The 16,956-nt window shown below is 36.6% G+C and overlaps 1 protein-coding gene across 1 annotated transcript; it reads right to left on the bottom strand.

Moving 5' to 3' along the window:
• Window positions 1-5,394: 5,394 nt before the first annotated feature.
• On the bottom strand, window positions 5,395-8,131 carry LOC137707441 (large ribosomal subunit protein uL30y). The gene is made up of 7 exons (XM_068446308.2): window positions 8,018-8,131; window positions 6,884-7,062; window positions 6,681-6,778; window positions 6,537-6,594; window positions 6,099-6,178; window positions 5,902-6,004; window positions 5,395-5,821 (listed from the first exon to the last, which is right to left on the bottom strand). Exons 2-7 carry the CDS (start codon window positions 7,058-7,060, stop codon window positions 5,606-5,608), a joined length of 732 nt encoding a protein of 243 aa, XP_068302409.1. The 5' UTR covers window positions 7,061-7,062; window positions 8,018-8,131; the 3' UTR covers window positions 5,395-5,605.
• Between the last annotated feature and the right edge of the window lie 8,825 nt (window positions 8,132-16,956).

Here is a 16,956-nt window from a genome sequence, read left to right as displayed (position 1 = left end):
ATCCATTCATAAAAGTAATTCAAACGAAATGTCATAACAAACTTGCAATCATATTCGGGGCTTCAAAAGAGCCCCTAACTACTAAAAATTAGTTACACATAATTCTCAAATTATACCAAAAGAAAGACATGAGTTTGAGAAGATAAAACCGAAAGAAGAGAATGCCAAGATTTCCTCCTTCCTTTCCTTCCTTCCCCAACGCATCAACTTTCTTTTTTCCTTGCTTTTCTTCCTTTTTTTCTATCTTTTCCTTTCACCTTTTTTTTCCACCCTTTTCCGCTACAACCTGCAGCCCTTTTCTTCTCTTCTACTGCCACAGTTTTTTCTCCATAACTCACCCCACTAACAGCCATTTAGTGATGACAATAAATGAGAGGAAATGCTAAAACAATTGTAACTCTTTGGGCAGCCTTTATGCCCATTACTCTCACTTAATTTTCCATTTCCTCTGATATTTGAATAGGTGTTAACTGGCTTGTTCTTGGCTGCATCAGTTTTGGCTGTTAGTTTTATTGGATTTATTGCTTTCAATGCTTTCTTGTCAGTTACAAACTGCTCAGCCTCTTGGGAACCTTTTAGTGTTAAAACGGCCATAACTTCTAGAAAAATGATATTAACAATCCGCGAAATGATCCAGAAAATAGACATCCGTAGCTTTCCAGGAATATAAGGCTCATTCTCTAATTCATTCTGAGCTGTCCGCAACTTTCTTCCAAAGTCAGCTGACCTGCACAGGCAGTTTTGACGATTTGTTACTTAAAATTCCACTTGTGCTATTTTTCTTTTCTTTGCTTGACAAATCCTACAAAACACAAAAACAAAGTAAATAGACAAAAATATAAGGAACTAACTAAGAAAAGACAAGTGAATTTGATGTAAAATTTATATAAATATGAGCTTATCAAAGGGCTACCACCAACAAGAAGGAATTGATTTCCAAGAAACCTTTAGTCCCGTGGCTAAACCAGTCACCATTCGAGTACTATTATCACTTGCAGTCCAATTTAATTGGTTTTTAAACCAATTAGACATAAGTAATGCTTTTCTTCATGGGAATTTAAAAGAGGATGTGTATATGCAGCAACTTCCAGGTTTTGTTGATCCCAGTTTGCCAAATCATGTTTGTAAATTGAGAAAATCACTATATGGCCTTAAACAGGCACCTCGGGCTTGGTTTGACAAACTCTTTCAAGCTCTACTTCAATTTGTTTTTCAGCAGTCTTCTTCTGATGCTTCCTTATTTGTTCTCAAAGGTCCCTCACTCGTTATTGTTCTTGTTTATGTCGATGACATTTTGGTAACTGGCCCTTATCCTTCTGTGTGCAATCTGTTCACTTAAAAGCTTAGTGCTCTATTTCCAGTCAAAGATTTAGGACCTTTGCATTATTTTTTGGGATTAGAGGTTCATCGGTCCTCTGCAAGTCTTTTTCTTCATCAAACAAAGTACCTACTGGATCTTCTTAGGAAAACCAATATGGTTGGTGCTAAGCCATGTTGTACTCCACTTGGTTCTCAAAAGCTTGATCACACGGGTCCTCTTCTCTCAAATCCTATTGAATATCGATCCATTGTTGGTGGCTTGCAGCATTTAACATGGACACGTCCTGATATTCCTTTGCAGTCAATCAAATATGCCAGTTCATGCACACTCCTTGCAATCAACACATGTAGGCTACAAAGAGGGTTATTCGATATCTTAAAGGTACTGTATCTTCGTATTTGGTTAAAAAAGGGTTCACCCAATCTCACTGCCCTCTTTGATGCTGATTGGGCAGGTTGTATGTTTGATAGAGGATCCACGAGTGGTTATTGTATCTTTCTGGGATCCAATCTTATCAGCTAGAGTGCCAAGTAACAATCCACTGTGGCCCGTTCCTCCACTGAAGCAGAATATCGTTCTTTGGCACATATAGTTGCTAAACTTACTTAGATTTGCAAAATTTTCCGTGACATTGGCTTCCCACTCTCTCAGGTTCCCAATCTATGGTGTGACAATATTTCAACTATCTCTCTTGCTTCCAATCCAGTCTTTCATGCCCGAACTAAACACATTGAAATCGACTACCATTATATTCGAGAATTGGTGTTAGCTCATCTCCTCACGGTTAAGTTTGTTTGCAGTCAAGACCAATTAGCTGATATTCACACCAAGTCACAATCCAAAAGCCAGTTCAGTTATCTTAAATCCAAGCTGTCTCTTGGTTCAATGGTTGATCCCAAGCTCAGCTTGAGGGGGGGTGTATTGAGACAGATGCCAAATCATCCAAACAAGTCACTATTTAGTTATAACTGTACACAATTAGATATGGCAATTGTGTAATTAGTTTTAGAAACTAAGGGCACTAGTGTAGCAAGCCTATGGCTATATATATCATCCTGTATTGTTGTAATTTTTGATGAAATGAAAAGTCAGTTTCTATAACTCAATCCTATGGAAGAAGGGCCTTTTGGTGGAAAGCATTGATACATGATATATAATGGTTTATTGTAACACTACAAAGATATATCCACCACTTGTTTTCGACTTACAATATAGTTTGCGCAAAACATGAACTTCAAGGAGTTGTATAAGATCGTCTGATTATGACAGATCTCACATTGAGTTGGACAGGACCAAAATACTAAGAGTCCCATTATTAGGGAAGATCGACTAAACTATCAAATCGAGATTATAAATTTAGTTGGTAAAAAATATCCTGACTTAAAGTGTTTAAAAAGTAGCAGAAGTGACCACTATCGTGTGCACATTCACTCAAAAAATTCACAGGATCATATCATTTTCTACGTCATCGCGTGCAAGCTCATTTTTCACATTCACTCAAAAAATTCACAGGATCATATCATTTTCTACGTCCATATAGTCATCCTAATTGGAGCCTCCTCCACGCCGAAGCCATTGACAAGGAGCAGGTGCGTGGGTACTTGCCCTTGAGATTAGTTCAAGAATTCGTGGAAAAGAGGATAATGGATGGCACTTCTGTATAATTTACACATGTAATTAGTGTAACATACATTTAAGTTAAGGATGACGCTAGCGAGACCACATTGTAAACACGAAAAATTCCTGAAACAAGAAACAAGAATACGTGTACAAAATATATTTTTTGTGTTTAATGATTTTGGGGTTACAATCTCTTTGTAATTTGATCCTCTGATTCTATCTTCGTAGGGTGTATGTTTGTGGATGAGTTGTTGATCCAAAGGGTCGTCGGGGCTTGATCTAAGGATGAACAGTTGATGAACGGATCTTCGAGGGCTTTTGGGCTTGATCTTGAAGACTGGGCCGTCGGATTTCTTCAAGGGCTTTTGGGCTTGATCTTGAAGGTTGATGGATGAGCGGATCTTCAAGGGCTTTTGGGCTTAATCTTGAAGAACGATTGGATGTGTGGATTTGTTGAGGTTGTTGATCCAAAGGGCCGTTGGGGCTTGATCTTAGGATGAACGGATGATGAATGATGAACACTTCTCTTCAAGGGCCGTCGGGGCTTGATCTTGAAGAATGAACAGATGATGAACGATAAGCACTTCTCTTCAAAGGCCGTCGGGGCTTGATCTTGAAGGAAGATTTGACAAAGAACGAAGATAGCTTTCTTGGTCCTTCGAGATTTGCTTGAGAGCTTTAGAGTTTCAAAGCTTCAAAGTTTTGGTGTAATGTAAATTCCTTTCTTTCTTTCTCTCCCCTTCTTTCTTTCTTTTCAAAATGAATGCCTTGGCTTCCTATTTATAGAATTCCAAAACTTGATTTTTGGATTTAAATAATCAGATGAAATAAATCATTTTTGCCAGGTATTGACACGTGTCCTATTTGATGACTTTTCCAATTTATTTCGATTTTTCGTTGAGTCACACGCTACATGTAAAATTTATGTGACACGTGGGCGTTGAAATTTTAATTATTGGTCAACATTCATTTCACCGAAATTTCGATGTCTACACACATTTTTAAATTAAATTTGCAAAAAAAATGATGTGTCAGCAATAGGAAATAAACATGTTAATCAACACTTAAGTAACAATTCAATACGGATAAAGTTAGGGGGACCAAATTTCTAAACCAAATTTTGTTGATTATTGAATTATTACTTAAGTATTGGTTAACGTGCTTTTTTTTTTCTATTGGTGACACATCATTTGCTGTGCAAATTCTGTTTAAAATTTTGGTCTCCCTAATATTACCCCTTAATTGATGTATGGACAATGCTATGGAGACCAATTTTTAAACCAAATTTGCAAATCAATGATGTGTCACTAATAGGAAATAAGCGTATTTATCGACACTTAATTAATAATCCAATAGTAGCAACCACATCATTTGATTTATTCACAATTTGGTTTAAAATTTTGATCTCTTTAACATTATCCTATATGTATTAATTAGGTGGCGGTGTATGAGTGGGGCAAATGAACAAGGAATTAGGGGTTTTAGGGTTTAGAAAGAACCGGGTTCGAGAATAAATATGGACATGGTGCCTTCCCTCCAAGCAACAATTAGAATTAAAAAAGGACCACAAGATTTGTCTAATTCCAAAGACAATTCACCGAGTCAAAGTCAAATCTCTCTTAGACTACCAAGGAAACAATATTCTCACCCCATATATGTACCCAAAACCTCTACGTCTCGAATTGGAATGAATAACATTCAAAGTCCCTTCTAATCCTACCTTTCGGAGGATAACTGGAACAAGTTTTCTTGAATCTTGAGTGATCAATCTCGTATCTTGAAAATTACATCTTATCCATTCAAATCCAATTATTTATCAAATGAGGGCCATGGACTAATTTAAGAAATTTGCAGGAACCATACAACTACTGATAATCCCTCAACAGCAGCCGTAACTCTAGTGTTCCTCTAAAGGCCAAAACTACCCCAGAAGTTGCCGGCAATCGTTTTCTTTGCGAATATTTCCGATTTCTAACCAATAAGAGGCAGATGCAAAGGACATAAACGAATTAGATCCCCTCCGGTTATCCTCTCTAGGAATCTCGGGGATCAATTAATACCAACTGTTCATAAAAAATCGTGTGGCCATAATTTTTTTTTTATATATTTTCAACAGTAAAACAGCCTCGTTTAAGTCCACAAACGACCACATGCTTCACAGGAAATACATTTATTAAATTCACAACAGTAACCAACAAATAATTTTTTTTAACAAGCGTGATTATCTACAGTTATGAGAGTGAAAAAGTGAATTAAGCCTCAAACTGGGCTTGCGGTAACTCTCGGCGGTGATATAAATTTCACAAGAATATAAAGGCTCCATTCTTTTCATCTAATTCCTTTCCATTGTTTTATAACTTAATCTCGAAAAAGGAAAAGGAGTGCAACACATCATATGAAGAAAGTCTAGCCAAATTTCAGCCTCAGTCGAAACAGACGTAAACAAGCAGGCAGGCATCAAAAGCAAGACATTTATAAAAGGCAAACAAAACTTTCTAGCATTACGTCTTCAAAAACAAGTGAATAATATATTTTCCGACAACAGAACAAGCCTTGAACCTTAAAGCAAAAACTGTGTTCAACTTAAATAGAGGAGAAAGTATCAGATCCCCTCTAGTGACGGAATACCCTCGAGTGACCGGAATCATAAAATACTGCATACAACTAATTCATTCTCCTGATAAGCTCGTTGATGTAGTTCTCACGGTTTCCGGCATCTCCTCCTTCAACATAGTGGTTCCTCTTCTTCTTAAGACCACCCAGTGGTGCCTTCAGCTTAAATGGCCATAGAAAGTTATTGGCCTCCTTGAAATGAGGACCAACTGTCAAGATCTCGTGAATAAGATCTTCCGTGCAGATAATGCCAAACTTGCCGAGAGCCTGTAACAATAGCACATGTTAGAAAGATGCAGCAATTACCGAGAAGCCATTACATACAGCACCAACAGTGAGGTACAAACCTCCTCAACAATGGCGTTGTCAGTCAAGGCAATCCTCTGCTTGTTTAGCTTCCCGTAGCCTCTCTTGTAGATCAATTCCTTGACGCTCTTCAAGTTGGGGTATCTGAAATCAGCAGAACTTAAATTAATCATACATTTTAGATAAATTTACAGCTATAAAAATAAAGAAAAAAGGAAACAGAAAGATGTTCACACACCCGTAAGTAACATATGGCTCAACCCTGTGAAGCATATTGAGGGTGGCCTTGTTAACTTTCAGGAAGACTCCATTGAAGATCTGTTTCAGAAGATAAAAACAAAATCAAATTTAAACATATACCCAATATGGGCACACCAACAACAATGAATGGAGGCAAGCAGATAAAGAAATTCTAGATTAAAACTCTACTGCGTTTGAAGATATTATCAGCCATCTAATGACACAACAAGCAGATAAAGTGAAAGCTTTTTCACTTGAGCAGGGAAACCATCAGACAAACAACAACAAAGCCTTTTCCCACTAAGTGGGGTCGGCTATATGAATCCTAGAACGCCATTGCGCTCGGTTCTGTGTCAATAATACAAAAAGAAACTAACAGGACCTTAATACAAAGACAAATATTTCTTTCACTAGATTAACGGGTTAGGTGTGCTACCTGTCTCAGCCTCAAGAGTTGCAAAATCTTCTTGGTCTTTGGGTCAATGGCGTTGATACTGAAAATTAAAGAGATTAGGTATAAGACAGAGAACACTTGTCACTAAGAATTCTGCTCCAATTTAGTTAAACACTCAGGACATACCCACGGATACGAATAATGAACAAGAGCTTAGCCTCTGGGTCAACATAAAATCCACCTTTCAACTTAGCCTCACGCTTCAACTGAATCAACTCTTTCTCCTACACAAAGGAAACAAAACAACGTTAACAGTGAATAATTAGGCTGATAAACAGAAACGCAACAGATGAATTAAAATGAACCCCATGAAAAATGACAACATTTACCTGCTGCTCATACTCCTTAGAATATTGCTTTGCTCTGTTGTAAATGAGCTTCCGGTTGTCAGCCTTCTTCTTGTTGGCAGCAACACGCTCCTGTTCCTTGGCCAAGGCCCACTCCTCTTCCCTCTTCCTCTTTTTCAACACGGACTCTGGAACCACAACCTTGACTTCTTCACCCATCTCTACAACATTACAAAGTGAAGAACATTTAGAGGACAAGTACATTCAACAAACACCAACTTTAACAGATAGTTGAAAATGGCAACCTAAGTAACATCTTCTCAAGAAATTATTCACGTCAAGCACAAAGACAAAGCGTATCCAGATAAAAAGAAGACAACAAATTAGGAGTTCTACTTCACTTCAATAGAGCAATGATAAATATAAAAAAATAAAGGTAAGAAAATTCAGAAAATGTTCCAACACTACACAAGGACAGATTTAGGACTTGTAATGGCAATAAGAAACACAATGAATGACTACATAAAAAGCGCAATAGAAAGAAATTACCACAACCGATTCCAAACCTAACAATGATACAGTAAAACCAATATTCCCATATCACATTAACAACACCGAATACATTCGGATAACATAAACATTAACAACACTGAATACATTCGGATAACATAAACATTAACAACACTGAATACATTCGGATAACATAAACATACAAGACTAAAAAACCCATTCCAAATTTTCCAACTTTTTACAAGTAACAGAGAAAAATCAAGCTGAAACCCAAAGAAACGAAAACATGTACACAACAATCCCCGACTCCATCAAAACATGCATGTTAAGAAAACAAAGACTGAAAAAGCAACGAATTTCTTTAAATAATGAGACAAAAATGAGCTACCCAAACAAAACAAAACGTTATTCGTCCAAAGTGATCCCTTTCCCGGCAACCAAACAGAGATAATCATACTAAAATGCTATCCTAGTGCTCCATTTTCTCGGAAAACAAACAGAAACACAACCCAGCAATCAAATAAAAGTATCCCAGACGGATAAATCAATCCAAATTACGAAAACAATCAAACAGCTCGTTCGATGCTCGAAATTTACAGATAAAATTACATGAAATGGAAATGCGAATGAATCTGAAGTTGGAAACGGATCTGAGAGATTACTCACCGAGTTGTTGCCGCTGTGTCTTGGGGAACAACGAACTAGGGTTAGGGGTTTCTCGGCGGACTTACTAGGAAGATGTAGGGTTTTATCTTCTATATATATACAAAGCCAGAAGGCCAAATAGGTAAACATAGTAAAACTCCTAAAATACCCTTTTATTTTCTTCACAATCAAAGCTCAAAAAATTCATAAAACAAGGGCAAACTAGTAAAAATAAATAACCGCACGAAAATTTGTATTGAGCAAATGCAAAAAAACAAAATTTAATAAAAAAAACGAAAATTTAAAAAAAAAAAATTGAAAAAGAAAACCGAATGACTTTAGAAAAAAAAATGTCCTTAATGGAATAAACTGCTAACCCTCACAAACACAATGGATAAACTGCTAAGCAGTCAAGCAGTTTTCGCTTTAAGACTATCTTCAACTCGTAGGATAAAACTTAAAATATAGGCTTAAATATTAAAATGGTCTTTGTGTTTTAGTCATTGGGCCAATTTAGTCCATGTGTTTTCAATTTGGACAATTTGGTCATTGTGTTTATCTCCGTTAGCCAATTAAGAATGTAAGATCCCACATCGTTCAGGAAGTGATCCTTAAATGTATATTCTCATCCATACCTAGTACGAGGCCTTTTAGGAGTGTTCTTCGGGTTCCATGGGAACTCCGAAGTTAAGCGAGTAGCGCGTGAGAGCACTCCCATGATGGGTGATCCATTGGGAAGTGCTTGTGTGAGTTCCCAGAAACAAAACCGTGAGGGTGTGATCGAGGCCCAAAGCGGACAATATCGTGCTACTGTGGTGGAGCGCGCCCGGGATGTGATAATTTGGTATCAAAGCCTAACCCTGGCCGTGATGTGCCGACGAGGACGTTGGGCCCCTAAAGGGGTGGATTGTAAGATCCTACATCGCCCAGGGGAGTGATCCTTATATGTGTATTCTCATCCCTACCTAGCACGAGGCCTTTTAGGAGCTCACTGGCTTCGGGTTCCATGGGAACTCCGAAGTTAAACGAGTAGCACGAGAGCACTCCCATGATGGGTGACCCAATGGGAAGTTCTCGTGTGAGTTCCCAGAAACAAAAACGTGAGGGCATGGTCGGAGCCCAAAGCGGACAATATCGTGCTACGGTCGTGGAGCGAGCTTGGGATGTGGTGGACCCCTAGCCGAGATGTGACAAAGAACATTTCCATCTAGTTTCCAGTAAAAAAATATAAATTATTACAAACTTATTTATAAAATTATAATTTATTTGATTTAAAATATTTAAAAATGAAATAAAATAAAAAATTAAAAGAAAAATTATTCTCCTCCCAACTCTTCGACTTCCTCTCTAACATTACTCCCTCTTTTTTCTATGTCACAACCTTAATAATTTTTCAGATTGGAAGTATTATTTCTTAAATATGTTATTTCTCATTGATTTGCATTTTTCTGCAAAGAGAAAAGATAATTATTTGTCATATGATTTTTCTTATGGATTAATTAAAAGACATTGAATGAAATGTCCTTAATTGGCTAACAAAGATAAATACGGGGACTAAATTAGCCAAATCGAAAACACGGGGACTAAATTCTCCATATGGCTATAACACAAGGACCATTTTGACATTTCAGTCAAAAATATAAGCTTTAAACCCCCCCAAACCATCTCCAACATTTGGGCTAAAATAAGCCATGGGCAGAAAATATATCTCTGGGCTAGATTCCCTCAGGATTTAAGCCTAGCTTAAATTATTCTGGACCCACCAAACTGTCATATTTCAAACATTTTTTGTTTTTTACTTATAATCTACCAACTATGATCAAATGAGATCAAATCTAATGGTAAAAAAAAATTTGACGGCCCAAAATTAAATCTAACATTTAAAATAATTTAAGAAAATTATTTAAATCAAATTTAACTTAAAACTTTATAAATGTTGTAGGTCTATTGGACTGAACTATATTTAGGACTAGAGAGGGAGAGAAACCGGCAGCAAGAGAGAGAGAAGAGAGAGATTTAATTGTGAGGTGTGTGTTGTATCATCTCATTGTGCATTTATTCATAGTAATAGGATGGGTTAAATCCTTATTCTAATAGGATTTACACAAGTACATTCATATTCTAAATATGACTGCAACACTTCCCCTTAAGTGTGGAAATACTCAAACAAAACATCGCCTCAAATCTTCAGCAGATAAGGATCAATGCACTAGACCTGACATCTCTTTTGTTGTTAATCTTTTGGCTAGAGCGAAGAATAAGGATTAACATTGAAGTAGTGCATTGCTGTATCTAGCCAAAAGATTGACAGCGAATGAGATGTTAGGTCTAGTGCATTGAGCCAAGTACAATAAAGCACCAATTGCACTTAGGTATGGAACTTCAGGCTCTAAAATCTCTTCCTCATCCTTCTTGGAACGGAAGAGATCTTGTTGAGCATTTAGAGTCCAAACGACCATAGGAGTACTCGAAGGCTTCGCTTTATCTTCATTAAAACGTCGCAACACCTTTTGTGTGTAGTTCAATTAATGTACTAGGATTTCATCCGAACAATGCTCGATCTCCAAGCCAAGACAATATCGAGTTTTTCCAAGATCTTTCTTCTCATTACACTTCCTTACGAAAATTCACTTGTATCCCACAGGCTTCACATGCGGTGGAGTAGGGTTTACAGGCCCAAACACTTTACGTTTTGCAAGCAAATCGAGTTTGACATGGATTGCTTGTTTCCAGTTTGACCAATTTGTTTTATGTCGGCATTCATCAACGGGACTTGGTTTAATGTCATCACTAAGCATGATGTCAGTAGCTACTGTGTACGTAAATGCATCATTGACAATCATCTCATTCTGATTCCAAACCTCATCCAATATTGCATAGGAGACAGAAATCTCATGATTCTCCGGAGGTCGGGTTGTCTCATCTAAGACATCACCGTAATCTAGAATAACCTCATGCGTTGGAACAGATGAGTGAGCGATGGTCAGATTCAAACTAGGGTCGCTAGTATGTGCCGTTTTCCTCTTCTAGGTTTGTGAATCCTTTAAACCGCGGGGTTTGCCACACTTCAGGGTAAAAGCAGGTGATTGGCTAGCTGCCAATGTACCGGGCCGCGTGGAATGTGCGGCCACCTCACCCTTGGGGATGGTTCGACCTTCCCAGGCAGTATTACGGCGTACTCTTGGTACGTCGATCCTTGCAGGTGCATACCACGACAATTCATGGCGTTCTACATGAATGTTAGCATACTTATCTCCCTTATCAACGGGAAGACTATCTCATTAAAGTGACAATCCGCAAAACGTGCGGTAGAGAGATCTACTGTCAAGGGCTCTAAATAGTGAATAATTGATGGCGAATTATAATCGACATAGATTCTCATTCTTCTATGAGGCCAGTTTGGTACGTAGTGGCGGCACTATTGGCACATAGACTGCGTACTGATAGGTGCATTATTTATCATATTTTCATACTAATTATCCCTAAATTTTGTTAAGGAATTGATCTTAAAAGAGCCTTATTACTTTCATTTTCTCAGTTTCAGCCATTCTGTGCACTTAGGACGTTTTTGGTGATAATTCGACTTTCTGGAGGAGTTTTGATGCAAGGCCAATTGGAGAAGGAAGCTAAGAGCCTGAAGATTGTTGTGTCCAAATTTCATAATTTTCCATGGAGCCATTCATTCCAGTTTCACAAATGAATCCCTCAAAAGTTGTTTTCGAGTCAGAATTGCGCAGCTGTGGGAGAATGAAGATTTGAAGGCTTTTCCGATTTTTCCGAGTGGCGTGCGATATATGCCTGGAAAGATAAGAGATGAAGCTACGTTTCCCATATGTTTACAGAATTTTCCAGAAGATAAATCGACCCCAAAACTAGCATGCAAGGCAGATGACGTGTTTCCCAAGCCAATAAGGATTCTTTCCTAGTTTGTGTCATTAATTTTTTAGGAGTTTGTTTTATTTTAGGAGAGTTTCTCCCAGACCTTTTAGGGTTTTTCTAGTATAAATAAGGTCACTAAGCTCTCTCAAAAAATCCAACCATCCATCCATCCATCACCCCATGAAGAAGAGCTTAGGGACGTGATTTGCCATGGATTCCGGGTTCTATCTTTCTTTTATTTTTATATCTATGTGTAACTAAGTTATTTTCTAAGGTTTATGATGAAGCCATGACATGAATATTTGCGAAGTACTTTGTTAATTATTATCCGATTATATGTCATGTTATATTCTTAATCTTTGTGGGTATTTTATTCTAGATTCGGGTTTCTAATGACTGATCACCTTTAGGAATTTTGCATCTAGAGATTTAGATAAATCTAGTGAGGATGACCAATATCAAGCTAGTCCTACTTGGTTGACATGATTCTTCTATTCTTAATGGGTTTTTATGTGTTTAATTGTATGCCTAACCAATAGAATATAATTATCATGTAGAGATACAAGAGTTGACGCCTGACCACGGATTAATTCATACCTTAGAAAGAACAACCTTTAACATTGGCATGGTAATTGGATAGTAATTGGCTCTAGGAAAAGTAAATAGGATTGTTGTTGGTGAATTCATAACCTTAGGCTTTCTTGTGTCGTGTGTTTATTTTAATTCATTGTCTTTTCTTTTTCTTGTTAGTTATAGTTTTAATCAATTCTTCAATTCAATCTATTCTTTGTTTGTTTAATTAAGTCTAGCGTGATTAATCGGTTAAATTGGTGTTAAAGCAATCCCTGTGGGATATACCTCGTATTTGCATAAATTACTACAATTGATTCGTGCACTTACGAGTTTAATTTGGTTTAAATTAATCTATTATTTAGGTTGGTTTAAATATACATCAAGTTTTTGGCACCGTTGACTTGTTGATTGCGCTTTACTAAATTTTATTTTTCGTTTTCTATTTTTTTTTATTTTGGAGATTTTATTCTTCTTTCTTCCTATTTGCTGTTTTATTAAAAAAATAAAAAATAAAAAATAAAAAGAATTTGCCGCAAGTGAGTTTTGAATTTCCTGATTCCTTTGTTCATAGTTTCCTGGTAGTCATTAGGTTTATTTTTCATTCCTCTTTAATATTTTTTTTTTCTCGGCAGTTTTTATTTATTTATTTTATTTTTTGTTTTCTTCTTAGTTGGTAGTCTTTGTACTTTTGACTTGTTTTTTGCAAGCGAATACCCGATGGCTTGGTATCAACAATTTCCAATGGAACATTGGCCTAGTTCTCCATTTTCAGAGTTTATGCCAGAAGCCGCACTCGTGGAACCCACGAAACCTTCATGGGAAGAAACTTTTGCACTGATGGTTCAAGCTAATACGCAATATCAACAAACTTGCTCTCAAGTTTTGCAAGCTCTCCAACAAGGGCAGCAAGCGTTCCATCAAGCGTTCCAACAAGAGGAGCAAGCACACACTCATGCAATAGCAAAATTGGAGAAGCAAGTTGGACAACTTGTTGCAATATTGAGAGAAAGAGACAGAGAAATATTTTCAAGCGAACCTGTAGCTAATCCCATTGAGCGAATTGTGTGCCATGTACAAGTCAATGCAACTGAAAAACTCGAAAAAGTGAGGAAAAGATGTACAACCAGCTTGGTGAACTAACCAAAATGGCAGCAGAAGACGAAGACAATGATGCCACACCACTTTCTAAAATTCCTACTTATGAAGAGGAGTTTCCCTTTCTGCAAGGCTTCACGAATCCACATAGAGAGGAGCCAAACATCGAGTTAGGAAGCCGAAAGGAGGGAGACGACAGAGATAGAGACAAGGGATGCGACAAGTCGGATTTTCAATTGTTTGAACCAAGTCCACCTCTATCAAGTGCTACAGACTGCTACATGATAGATTCCATTGAACCAAATGTTGATGATTCTTTCATTCTAAATTCTTCCAAGGATCCTTTTGAAGTCCACTGCTCGAATTATGGAAGAAAGTTTAGAATTGAACCAAAAATTGAAGTTATGCATGTTCAACTCACTTTCAGTCCGATGGCAGTGCCTCATTGCCTTGTATCGACACCAAATTTCAAAGCTACAAGATGGAAGAAAAGGAACAAGAAGAAGATTCATGGAGTGGTTCCTCATTTGAATGATCTGCCATCCTCGATTTAATTTCAGCATAGTCTCATGACTATAAAGAAGCGCTTCTTGGGAGGCAACCCAAGTTTTCTAAATCTTTCCTTTATTTTTGTAGTTTTCATTTTGTTTTTGAAATCAGTTTTTAATTTCTTTCTTGTTTTGTAGGAACATAGGTTATCCAAGATTCCAGTTTGGGGGAGTTCATTATATGGCAATTCGCATCACACTTCAACGTTGTTCATTCATGCTCTAACAAAAAATCCAGGGAAGTTTTCACACCCTCTCTTTAAATGTGTTATTTGTTATCTTTTCTTTGTTCTAAACATTGAGGACAATGTTTAATTTAAGTTTGGGGGGAGGATTTGAGGGTTTAGATTTTCGTTTCTGTGTTCTGTTTTTATTCTGTGTTCATGCTGTCTATGTTTGCTTAAAACTGTTTTGATTGGAAAGGAATCTGAATATTTTGCTCGCGTGGTGTTCTTCAATTTTTTGTCCTCTTTCCAGCCATATAAAGACCATGAAAATCGGATTTTTTCTTCAAAAGTTATGATCAAATCTTTGTCTAAAGGTCGAAACTGCATGTGGTACTTGCTGTTTGCAACATCTGTTGGCATATGTTCGTTTCCTTTGTTTATTTGTTCTATGTTTTGTTGTTCTATTTAAGTCTTAATGTCATAAAAAAAATTTGTCAAAAATTCAAAAAGATTTTATTTTTCTTGAGTTGTTTTTCTTTTAGTTTGACCTTCCATAAGTCAATGATAATAATTCGCTTTCTTCTAGGTCACAAACTTATTTGAATTGGTTATTTTTATGTAAAATTTCAATTGTTTTGTATAGTTAATCAGATTCTTACATGATCATTGTCAAGTTTATTTTATACAAATAACCAATGTCAGTATGATTAGCTTTTAACTTAGAGAATTATATGTGGATTTTATGTGAAAACTTATTGAACCCTTGTGAGATTTTGAGCCTCTTGCATATTCTTTCTTGTGAGTTTCATGATAGCATTATTATTCACTAGAACTTGCTTCAATATCTCTTGAGGTGAAATCCTAAGTCATGCAACATTAGAGAGATGATTAAGGCTATGTTTGGATCGTTTGAGCCTTTCTAAACAATCTTTTATGTTATATTATCCCTAGTTACCGTTTGAAACCAAACACTTAGCCTTTTCTTTCATTACCCATATTCATCCTTTCCTATTTAACCTATATTAACCATACCCTATAGCTTAGGAGATATCAAGTGGACGTTAATGAAGATAAAGGTTGGGTTCTACATCGAAGATGTGGCATGTACCGAGGTACCATGTATAGTATTATTTTTATTTTTGTTAAAAAAAAAAAAGAATTAGAAAAGAAGAGTTCGAAATTGTTCCATTCTTATGACATGAGTCCTGGACGCCAATAATAGAAGACCTAAGTTTCAAAAGAGGATCAACTGAATTACATTATGAAGATATCTTGGTATTTCTTAAGCTTTAGTTTTTCCATATCCTTTCTTTGATAGCTTATACCGTAGCCTATCATTACAACCCTTGTAAAGACCTTTGATCTTTGGTGTTGCATTGATTTACATTAGTGGAGAGTTGATATGAAGAGCAAGCTTATGGGGTTGTATATTGTTATCATGATTTGAGTGAAACACTTTGCCCTTTAATGTGTGATTTCTTTCTAAGTGATATTCATGGTGGAGGATTTGAAGTGGAAGCTTTGGTTTGCATATACCTATCCGGGTTGAGTAAGTTGTATTCATATTGGTTCTTTCACTCATTACACTTGATAATGTTGTGTAGGGTTTGGTTAATTTTATTTTGAAAAACGTTTAATTCTCTTAAGTTTGGTGACTGTCTCTTGATTGCTTTGAGGCTAATTTATGGAAGGTCTATTGTTTTCCTTGTCTTTTATTTTTGTTTTGCTCGAGAACTAGTAAAAGCTTAGTTTGGGGGTATTTGATAGGTGCATTATTTATCGTATTTTCATAGTAATTATCCCTAAGTTTTGTTAAGGAATTGATCTTAAAAGGCCCTTATTACTTTTCTTTTCTCAGTTTCAGCCATTCTGTGCACTGAGGACGTTTTTGGTGATAATTCGACTTTCCGGAGGAGTTTTGATGCAAGGCCAATTGGAGAAGGAAGCTAAGAGCCTGATGATCATTGTGTCCAAATTTCATAATTTTCCATGGAGCCATTCATTCCAGTTTCACAAATGAATCCCGCAAAAGTTGTTTTCCCGTCAGAATTGCGCAGCTGTGGGAGAATGAAGAATTGAAGGCTTTCCTGATTTTTTCTAGTGGCGTGCTATATATGCCTGGAAAGATAAGAGATGAAGCTACGTTTCTCATATTTTTAAAGAATTTTCCAGGAGATAAATCGACCCCAAAACTGGTGTGCAAGGCAGATGACGTGTTTCCCAAGCCAAGAAGGATTCTTTCCTTGTTTGTGTCATTAATTGTTTAGAAGTTTCTTTTATTTTAGGAGAGCTTCTCCCAGACCTTTTAGGGTTTTTCTAGTATAAATTAGGTCACTAAGCTCTCTCAAAAAATCCATCCATCCATCCATCCATCACCCCGTGAAGAAGAGCTTAGGGACGTGCTTTGCCATGGATTCCGGGTTCTATCTTTCTTTTATTTTTATATCTATGTGTAACTAAGTTATTTTCTAAGGTTTATGATGAAGCCATGACATGAATATTTACGAAGTACTTTGTTAATTATTATCCGATTATATGTCATGTTATATTCTTAATCTTTGTAGGTATTTTATTCTAGATTCAAGTTTCTAATGACTGATCACCTTTTAGGAATTTTGCATCTAGAGATTTAGATAAATCTATGAGGATGACCAATATCAATTAGGTTTATTGGAACTAAGATTAAGAAGAGTAGACA

The sequence above is a fragment of the Pyrus communis genome, chromosome 17 (assembly GCF_041283825.1).
Source record: "Pyrus communis isolate YQ-2024b chromosome 17, ASM4128382v1, whole genome shotgun sequence".
Lineage (NCBI taxonomy): Eukaryota > Viridiplantae > Streptophyta > Magnoliopsida > Rosales > Rosaceae > Pyrus > Pyrus communis.
Note: the sequence above shows the minus strand (reverse complement) of the source record. Positions and strands in the feature narration are given on the sequence as shown.

Coding starts and splice junctions, on each gene's coding strand:
- LOC137707441 (XM_068446308.2), bottom strand. CDS start 7,060: ATGGGTGAAGAAGTCAAGGTTGTGGTTCCAGAGTCCGTGTTGAAAAAG. Junction 6,595..6,680: donor TTCATTATTCGTATCCGTGG/GTATGTCCTGAG, acceptor TTTAATTTTCAG/TATCAACGCCATTGACCCAA. Junction 6,179..6,536: donor AACTCTTGAGGCTGAGACAG/GTAGCACACCTA, acceptor CTTCTGAAACAG/ATCTTCAATGGAGTCTTCCT.